A 10,572-nucleotide genomic window follows, 5' to 3' on the forward strand; every position below is an offset into this window, starting at 1 on the left:
TGATTTCCATTGTAGAAAGAATACATTGAGACATTAAACTGGGTACATTTCAATAAAAACTGGAAAAATTGAGGTGTTTTTGACAAACACACAGGCACACGCACACACAATAAACATACCGAAGGACAGTTATATGTCTGGATTTCATTAGGCAACTCAGTGATAAACTGTGCTTCATTTTATTAGTTGGCGAGGACATCACACACTAAATCAATAAGGACTGAACATTTTTTTTTATCAATTTTATTAAAATGGCAAGGCGCCATTCTCACTGGGAATTCACCACAAGCAGTTTCTGCATGTAAGAATTGAGCCATTTTTGTCGCTCCATAGCGGTCAGTAGTTTACTCTTTTCCCGAAAGGCTGCGTCATCTGCTACAACAATATTTCTCTTCTCTTCGTTAGTGGTCTGCTCTGACCAGCTTAAGGGCCAGCTCCCCTGTAGCTCCGCCTCCTGCGCCAGCGCCTCCATCTCAGATTTGCTAATTGGCAGCCAAGCTCTCTCTGGCAGCAGGCCTGGTTTTCGTTTAGTGGTGGCGAGCTCTGGAGATGACATCAGCTTCATGCTCCAATCTCGGAGAGAGATAGAGGGGTAGAGGACGTCCCATTGGGGGCGTTGTCTGGAAGAGTGCTCTTGACCAATTGCTGGAGAGGCAAGTCTGGAGCTAATGAGAAGAGAAGGCAAGATATATTTCCAATTATTTAGTGGTAGAAAGATGGGAAAGTCAACTTTAACACACTGAGGTAGCAGGAAGGGTTCAAAACTCGAGTTCTTAAGATATGTTGTTTAATATTCCAGTAAAGCAGATTACAGTGATATAAATGGAACCTTAGGAAAAAGTCTGATCATTTTCAGAAAATTTATGTTTTCCTAACTGTCACATTGGTTATGATAATGATTGCAACCAATGGCAGCTTATATGTGAGTTTCAGTCGTGCCAAATGTTTTGCTTGAATTGACAAATTGATATGGGTAACGCTGAATTACAATAGTGTTACATAGACAAATCCCTTACCATTTTTATCCAGATGGGCTTGCCGTACCACTCACTCATACTCAGGCATAAGGCATTAGGCTCAAACATAAGCATAGTAATATATCACCATGTTCTATGTATAAACACTTGTAATTCAGCCTTATACATTTCAATTTAGCAATTAAAGTACTACATTTGGAATGAAACTTGCATGTAAACACAGCCATTGAAGGAGATCAGTATTATAATCAGTTATAGAAGCAGAAATTTAAACTGACGCAAGCTAAGACAAATGGGTTAAAAATTTAATAAATGTAAACATAACTTACAAGGGGAATGTGTTTTTATTGTTTTCATAGGATCATTCACAACTTGAGCAACAGTTTGCTGTTCTTTAACCTTAAAGTGAAAGACATTTTAACAAGTATACTGAGCTTTGGTCATTTATATAAACTGAAAGAAAAAATAATAATAATAATAGCTTAGCAATACAAAATGAAATTAGAAATGTTGGCTGTATTAACTGGGAATGCATTTTTATTTGCTCTTGTTTTGTGCTTGGCACACAATATTTTTGTATTCATGAGACATCCAGAAAAATCCAATCTGTTTTTTATAAGAAATAATTGCTTTTTTTCCCCCTTATTATCTTAAATTGTTAGATTTTGGATAAATTGGTGTCTTCAACCGTTGCTGTTTTTTTCAAGCAAGAATGATATTGGAAAAAGGCTAACTTTATGCAAAACATTTCAAATAAGTCTGAATACAGCAGATGGGACATTTGTGTTTATCTAGTTACCAACAGAGACTGCATAATTCTTTGTAAAAAAAAATACAAAAATAAAATGTCTTATTCGTGAGTGACATTAATCTAAACCTGCATCATACAGCTTCATATATTCAACATCACTGTCATATACTTATTATTTTCTACTTGACAATAGTAGATATATAACAATGTAGCTATACAAGTGTAGCACAGTTTTGGTCTTGGAAGGCCAAAATCATGCTCAGATTTTGATTCCATCCAACTACCGAATTCCACTAAATATTGGCTTAATTCAACCAATTATACAACATTTCTGATTCAGTCAGGTTAATTAAACCTGTCATATCACTGATCAATCACTTTTGCCCATTCTAGGCATTTTCAACATTTTCCTGAAACTCTCCCCACATAATCACCTTCTCAAAGAAAGGTTTTCCTTCCTCCTTTTTCCTTTAATGTATAATTGAAATTAGCAGCAACCTGATTGGTGGTGGGGAAAGAATGAGATTTTCAGATATTCACAGTATCTGTTTTGTTAGATGATTTTTTTTCAGCCACCTTTGACTGCAGAACTGCTAGTTGTTCTTTATCTGTGGACTGTGTGTATTTCATATTGCCAAAGGCAATTTGACTTTTATGGCAATCACCCACCATTTTCTTGTGAAGGTTAAAGATTGATACATGATCATCATATTTGACATTTTATAGAGCTATGATAACTAATTAATATAGCATGCTAGTAATGTGTCTGTAGTACAAGAGGGAAGCGGTTTGCTGAAGTAAATAATTAAAAAAGAAGGTTATTGTTTAAAGGCACAATATAATTTAATTATTTGTTATCGCTTTCTTATTTAATATACTCTTCTGGCTGAAGGGTGTTAACAATTTGATGTTAACCCAAACACAAACTGACTAACTTACATTTTTCAAATAATCAAGAATAAAAAAAAACAGCTACAATGGTGTCATTGGTTCACCTTAATTCAATCTATGGAATGAGTTTGGTGAGATAGTGGGAATCACTTTATAATAAGGTTACATTGATAGAAGTTAATAAGCAATCTATATACTAGTATGCATGCAACCATTAAATAATAATAATAATGTTGTAATATGTAAATCATATACACTGCTGTAAAAGTCTGTTTTTTATAGCAAGATATAATTTAGAATTGTTATACACTGCATACGCATTGAGGTTTAGTTTCCTTATGCATCAGAGTAGAAAAGTACTAAATGTATCAGTTTTGCATAGTTGTGAATGCTCTGAGGAAGCTGTAATTGATCACAGAACCCTCATCTTTGTGTTTTGATACTTCAGCTACTCTAACCTGACTTAAAATTCAGAAACTATTTTTGAAACATTTTTAATTGTGATTTATATGTTGATTCTCTGTCCGTATTAAGAATAGACAGTGTCTGCAGTGAGGGGAATTTCACCAGGACCCCTTTGACCTGGGTCCCTGTGTTCTTTGCAAATGCAATTTTACAAGCACTCCCAAAATAAGAGCAGACTATATTACTCATCAGCTCCAAGACAAGATTACTCCCTATATGCAGCTTTTCATCTATTCCTAAACAACTTTAACTACAATAGTATATATTCCTCTGTTAAAATCTGCTTTGTCTGCATGCACAGAGTTGCTTTTATTAAACTTTCTGTATAAATGTGTGTCAAATGATTATCTAAATTCCAAGTTAGGGAGGCAAATTCTCCTCTGGGCGCCCTGGGTCTCCAAAAGCCTGTTTAATAAACCTGCTGGTTCTTGACTGTGGACTCTGACTCTGTATTTGAAAAGAAAATATGTCTACACACCATTAGCTTACTGCCTGGAGGGGAGGCAAACCATTGGGCTTTGGACCCCCAGAGATGTATTTTTCTCCTGTGGAGTTTTTAGTTTTCTCTCCTCTGTGCTTGATGGTTATATATTGACTCCTATGCTCACAGTGACTGCATTGTAATTGTCCTTGTCTGTTTTCAACCTCAGAAAGTGTCCTGTGACAACTCGTCGCGAAGGGCGCTATATCAAATCAAATGTGATTGATTATTACCTGCTATGGATGTAACCTTATTATAAAGTGTTAATGGAAAGCGAAAAAGAGGTAAATGTGCCCTTGGAGTTTACTAGGAATAAATACATAGAGATAAGATGCTAATACTTCCCTCAGGTTATGTAATAGAATAGGAAGGGTATGCAGAGTTGTGATGTGCATGGGAAGATATTGTGATGATGTTTGCAATATGTTAAACAACCTATTTCCAGAATTTGAGAAAATGTATACATGTATGTTTCCATACCTGTAAGGTTTATGCTGACCCTTTCTCATTTAAGTTCAATAAACATGCCCCAGTGTATTCATGTTATGAATTACAGTAATTGTAAAATATGTGAAGGCTATGCCCTGTGACTCTGTGATAGCTATATACAGGTTTTTAAGCTCAGTCATTCTCTAATTGTCTAGAGTATTGTGTGATATTTTGCCATTACATCAAAAGATATTATTAATTAGCATTGAGAAGAATAACGCTACCAAGCTAAGTCATCTGAATTATTCAGATGTCTTGGAAAATTGCAGTATTAATATCACCACAACAGAGAACAATGTAAAGCACCTAAATGCTGTGTTAGTGTCTGCTCTGGGTGTTATTAATCTGAGTGGTGATGATTATACATTGTCATTGTATGCAAAAATATGAAAACACAAAAATATAATTAAGGACTATACATATTACAAACTGTAGATGTTTTTAAGTTGCTGCATTTTCCACAACATAGCAGTTCAATATCATAAATGTATTGACTATAATTTGATTAGCACAAGATTTTTTTTTTTTCTTTCCTGTGATACACCTGATGACAGGACGCTCAGCACCCCCAGTTATGTATGATAGTTGGGAATAATGTAAATGGTTGGGAATCGAATAAGAAAGGACACACTTGTGATGTTCAGCACACTATGGGATTTTGTTACCTTTGCAATCTGTGTAGCTGAGGTAGGGTGTAGCCAGAAGACAGCAGCGGCGATGCTAATAGAGCCAGGAAGAGCAATGCTGAGCGAAACAGGGAAACTGGCTTCATAATCTACAAAAAAAGGTATATATGATTTAGGAAGTACCTATCCAGTGAAGAGGAGGAGCTGTTGAACAAGAGACACATATTTTATAACTCTACTTTTTTATATGTTTCTATAATCCCTTTCATCACCTGCTCTTATATGTAATGCCATCATAAAGCATGTATATGTTAATTCTGTCAGGCAGGTTTTAATGACACAGCAGGAGACAAATGGTGATCCAGTGTCTGCATATATTCAGTAAATGTAAAATGGTACTGTAATTCATACAAAAGCAGGGTCATGTCATCCCCAGGAGTTTAATTTATTTCAGTGGATTGCTGAACAAAGGACTATAGCTGCAAGAATGGTCTCCATTCACCATAAAATGCACTCCTTCAGTTGCAGATTCTCTGCATTAAATGCCACAGCCACAGAAATCTGTGAATTATAGAAGTCAACCTTTAGAAAGCTTACATCTGTGTATGTTGTGTATGTTGTGTGTGTGTGTGTATAATATACAGTTGTAAATGTATGTTGTGCAGTAAAACGAGGAGGTGGAAATTTGAAGGAGTGTAATTTAGCAAAGGTACAAAAATATTATAAGTAATTTAATTGAAAACATACTATATCCTTGTATGGAAGTGACTTGTTCATTTTTCAACCCAACCATGATTACAAACATACAAGTGCATACTGTTTAAATAAGAAGAGGGAAAGAAATAAAAAGTAAAATAGCAGTTGAAGTAATATACACTAGCCCTGTTGTGTGACCTTAACCCAACTGAAATGTTATGATATGACACTGTGATGAATACAGTTTGCAGTAAAATACCAGCAAAACAACTGTCACAGTGTCTGCATTACACATGCGTACCCCGTGCCTTAATAATGCATGGGCACATTAACCTTGCAAGATTTCATGACAAATTTTGGCAATGGACTTTATGTCCAATGTAATTGCATGGTATAAAGGTCAGTCTGCAATTCTGGCAATGTTTTGCCTTTGCATGAATGCATTTGGCAAAACAAATATATATATATATATATATATATATATATATATATATATATATATATATATAATATTATTATTATTATTATTATTATTATTATTATTATTATTATTATTATTATTATTATTGTAAAGGATCCATGTCAAATTATTTAAATCTGAAAGATCATATATGTATATTCATTTAATGAATATACCTATGCACAAAGAATATACATATGCACATGTCAGATGTTTATTTAGTTATTTAACAGACCACATTCTTAGCAGTAGGGTAGGGCAAAATACATAGTTACATTTTCAATCATTTCTAGTAGCTCTGATTGAAACATATGTGAAAAATACCATTACAAGTTTGTTCCACCTTTGCAAATAGTTTCCAAAGTAGTATTCAAAAGCAAAGTAACATTATTAGGTTTTCTGCTATAAACTATTCCTGGAAGACATCCACACTTATTAAAATGTATAAAAAAGTTTAATAATACATTAATCAAATCTGTTATCAGTAACTGACTGCTCAAGTTTCTTCAGCCATCAATATTTAGGTGTATCGTTTTGCAGGTATTCCTTTGTGAAGCAAATTCTCTCCTCCAAAGATATTTTCTCTGAACTAAAAAAAGGAGGCACAGTTGAAAGGCAGCTCAGGTTCTGCCTTCTTATTTTGCCTTTCACAGACCATGCTTAATTCATTTTTAGAGAACAGCAAGTGTCCTAAATCTCATGTATTTTCATTTCATTGTAATTTGTCCCACACCTAAAAGCTGTGCTGAACTTCATTAGCATTTTCCTGGTCCTTTGAATATCAGTGGAAAGCACACAGTTGGACAAGGTGTTACCTTTCCAAATCCCCATCTCCCAATGTCACTGTGTATCAGACACAAATACCATAAAGCAAGGTTACACAATAGTGTGTACTAGCATAGCAGTAAGATAAATAAAGAAAAATATACACTGAATTATTGATATTTCGCATAATGTCAGGCTTTGAAAAGAAGAACGTGTGAGTAAAGAAAAGCGCAGCTAATATTTCTGGTTCAATACTAAAAACCTGTCAGGCTGCATTCCTTCTTCCACTATTTGTCAAAGACCAGGTTATTATTGTTGTCCTTTATTTTTGTTCAGTCTTATATTTATTGGAAACTCTATTTTTAACATAAACCATGGGTATATTTTTTAAATATAATTTAAAACAGTGGTTCCCAACCATGGTCCTGGAAGACCCCTGTATCTGAACTTATTTCAACCTTGTCAGTCATTTTCAGCTCTTAACAACATGGAGATCATTCAGGTAAGTGGCTGAAAACTGGGCTGGAATGAAAACCAGCAGACACAGGTGTCCCCAGAACCAGAGCTGGGAACCACTGATTTCACTGTACAATACTTATAAAATAAATAAATAAATAAATAAATAATAATGAATCTTACCTTTTGAAGTGAGACTTGTCCCCGCTTGTAACGTTAAGCTGCAAAAGTGTGGCCAAGCGCAGTACCAAATAAAGTGTCTGTCTTTTATAACTCCTCTTATATACGCTACCTACCACACATCTGTCAAAGATGGGGTGACGGGAAGTACTGAGATTAAAAGATTGAATGTGCGTGTGTGTGCGTGTGTACGTGTGTGTTTTATATTTATCTTTTTAAGGAATCGGTAATGAAACCTGTGGCCGTCTTGTTTTCTCCTTCATTTAGAAATGAGACTTGGAGAAGTCAAGGGAACCAAAGAACGGACTAAGTTTGTGTTTGGGAAAGTTCATGCATTTAATGAGGTCTTGGGCAAAAAAAAATGATTCCAGTCAATCAAGAAGGATACTTGTCAGACTTTTTTCCTTTTATATCAGAAAATGAAGTGTTAATGATTACATATTGAAATCTCCCCCAATTCCCCTCCTATGTTTGTTTGTGACACACACATGCGCAGACCAAATGAGCACATTCTGTCAAACCCCCTTTAAACCTGTGAGGTTAAATGTCAGCTACTGCTTAGTGTGGATTAGGCTTTAAAAAAAGTGCCCAATTTGCAAGTAAATTGATCCTGCCATTGCCTGTGTCTTCCTACGCACGCACTGAGCAGGAAAGGAAAGGAAGGAGGCCTCGTTAAATTTGAAAAGGCCGTTAAGAAACCTGTCACAAGACTGATATACATAGGAATCAGTGGAAGACATCAGAATGGTTGGCGCATTTTTTTTTTGTATATATATATATATATATATATATTACATACACACACACACACACACACACAGTATATATATAATGATTACTGAGAAACATCTTTTCGCGTAGAGCTCCTGAGGTGACACACAGCAGGTAGCGAGCTTCTTGGAAGTAAATTTATTGCATCTCAGACGGAATTGAAAAGTTTAAACTGCTTATTAAGAGATACGTCACAAGCATTTTAGTTTTAATGTCTCTTGGTGAATGGTCATACTTACAGGCCCTCAGGTTAAAGAAAGACCAGTCCCCTGCTTATTTATTGAATAATCATTCATTTACAATACTGAATTATTGCAATGGGGGTTTGTATTCATGGATTCAAAAGACACTAAAGGCTATATTTTCACAAAAAGACAGACAAATCTATATCACAGTTATATATGTAAAGCTATGGTGACATCCAGGTTTTACTGAACATAATCTGGTTGGTGGTGTTGGGGGCAGCCGAGCGTCCAATAAAAGTGAAATGGACACAGTAGAATACGAAACAAGTCATTCAATTTTAAATCAAACCTACAATAGCAAACTCTTATTATTATTACTGAATTCTTTATTCTTTTTCTTTTACTTTTTTTTCACTTACATGATGTAATGTTTTTCACTTTATTATCTCAGCAGGTTTATTGTTTTGTCACAACGAACATATCCACTTGTTTGGGTTGAATTACCTTTGTTCACTTTTTATTATCACGTATTTACATTTGGTTTTCTTCAAATTAAACTTATTATTATTATTGATTGTATCATTTTCACATTATATGTATATAATTGCAGAGTTATAACCAAGTCACTAAAACTGAGACTGGAGTCTGATTATCTGATTATTTTATTACAGGAAGTCATCTATCTATATATACAAATATCTGTGCTAAATTGGGTTGGATGTACAGTAATGAATAATTGCAAAATTAAAAAAAAATTCAAGTGACACTAACCTATAATTATTTCAGACACTACATGAAAGGAAATTTGGTGGCCAAGAAAAAATAGAAAAATCAGGGTTGTACTTATACAACATATCTTTTTCTCTCAAACTTCTTCCCCATCATTAACTTTTTTTGTACAAGACTGTCAGTATGTGTGTCTATTACTGTGTGTGTGTGTATCATCATGTGTGTGTCTGTTATTATTATTATTATTATTATTATTATTATTATTATTATTATTATTTATTCCTTGGCAGACACCCTTATGCAGGGCAAATTACAGGATACAAGAGCAATACAAAAGTGCCATAATACAGTACAAAATTAAAAATTAAACATAATACAATTACAGGTTTTACAGAAGTGCATAGGTGAATGCAGTTAATATAAAATACAAGTCCTACCTCCTAGTTTCAATACATTACATTATTTGTCATTTAGCAGATGCTCTTATCCAGGGCGACTTACATTTGTACCCATTTATACAGCTGGGAATTTTACTGGAGCAATCTAAGTGCAGTACCTTGCTCAAGGGTACAAGCTTCCTAATAGCTAACAAGTGCAGACAAGATCCACTGAATATGTTTGTATCAGTAGTGCGAGTGTGTGTGTATATCAGAATCTCTGTGTGTCTGGAGTAACAGAAGTGAATGGGAGCTGCATAGTAAGAGCCAGTTAATTTTTTACTTATGCGCCTGCTCTTTCTCTTTCTCTAATGTTAATTGTTATTCTGCACGTTGGTAGAAGCTATTCCCGGGTTCTGGAAAACAAAGGAGACTGTATCAGTATACGCAACCACCCAGCAGGATCTGCATGCCCACCCAAGTGGCAACTTACCTGCAGTTAGCACTCCTACGGGCTCACCCATCTTTAAAACGGTTGCTCTATTGATGAGCAAGAGAGAAGGGAGTGTCGAACAAAAGAGTGTTGAACAAAGACACGCCCTTTGGACTGTAGGAGGATGGTCGGTGTATAGCTGTGGGAAAGTTATTACAAGTCAGCATTTTGTTTTGTTTGTCCTGAGTACATCTGATGTATCAATATGTGGAAGCAGGGCTGCTCTTTTTTTATATAACTGAAGAAAAACTATCAACATAGCAAAGTCCTGTTGTATACAGCATCTGCAGAGAGAGAGAGATAAATCATTGGTGCTGATAGAGGGCATTAATGCATGCAGAGATGAAGACTCACCTGTTCTTCCAGTCTGGCGTGGCTCTGCTGAATCTGCTTTTCTCCTGGAATCCTAAACTGGAGTCCCAGTTACCCTGAAAGAAGCTCATTAGATATGATAGGAAGGGACCTATTCCACACATGGAAGGTATCTGGCTCCTGGTCAAGCAATACTGAACCCCGATGGGAGAGAGGTACCTTGGTCACAATAGGAAGGGATGTATCCAATCCCAGAAAGGAATGATCACATGAGTGCTTGTGTTGCATGTCTGTAGCCAGATTGATGATTTTGTCCTGCTGTAAGAGTGCTCTAGACATGTGGGCCTCTTCTAAACACTCAAGTGAGACATGGCTACAGTATTTGAAGAAACCCTCTTAAAAGGACGAAATGGCAGCGCAGGAGCTGTGGTGCAAATGGAAAAGAAGTCTTTATTGTAGGCCAGCCCG

General features: G+C 35.4%; 1 protein-coding gene across 1 annotated transcript; it reads right to left on the bottom strand.

Moving 5' to 3' along the window:
• Window positions 1-212: 212 nt before the first annotated feature.
• On the bottom strand, window positions 213-9,837 carry pth2 (parathyroid hormone 2). The gene is made up of 3 exons (XM_066694612.1): window positions 9,793-9,837; window positions 4,720-4,829; window positions 213-665 (listed from the first exon to the last, which is right to left on the bottom strand). Exons 2-3 carry the CDS (start codon window positions 4,824-4,826, stop codon window positions 269-271), a joined length of 504 nt encoding a protein of 167 aa, XP_066550709.1. The 5' UTR covers window positions 4,827-4,829; window positions 9,793-9,837; the 3' UTR covers window positions 213-268.
• Window positions 9,838-10,572: the final 735 nt, after the last annotated feature.

The sequence above is a fragment of the Amia ocellicauda genome, chromosome 21, assembly GCF_036373705.1.
Source record: "Amia ocellicauda isolate fAmiCal2 chromosome 21, fAmiCal2.hap1, whole genome shotgun sequence".
Taxonomy (NCBI): domain Eukaryota; kingdom Metazoa; phylum Chordata; class Actinopteri; order Amiiformes; family Amiidae; genus Amia; species Amia ocellicauda.

Excerpts from the sequence above, each read along its gene's own strand:
- pth2 (XM_066694612.1), bottom strand. The coding sequence starts at position 4,826 with ATGAAGCCAGTTTCCCTGTTTCGCTCAGCATTGCTCTTCCTGGCTCTA. Across the intron at positions 666-4,719 it reads CAGCTACACAGATTGCAAAG|CTCCAGACTTGCCTCTCCAG; the intron begins GTAACAAAATCC and ends TCTTCTCATTAG.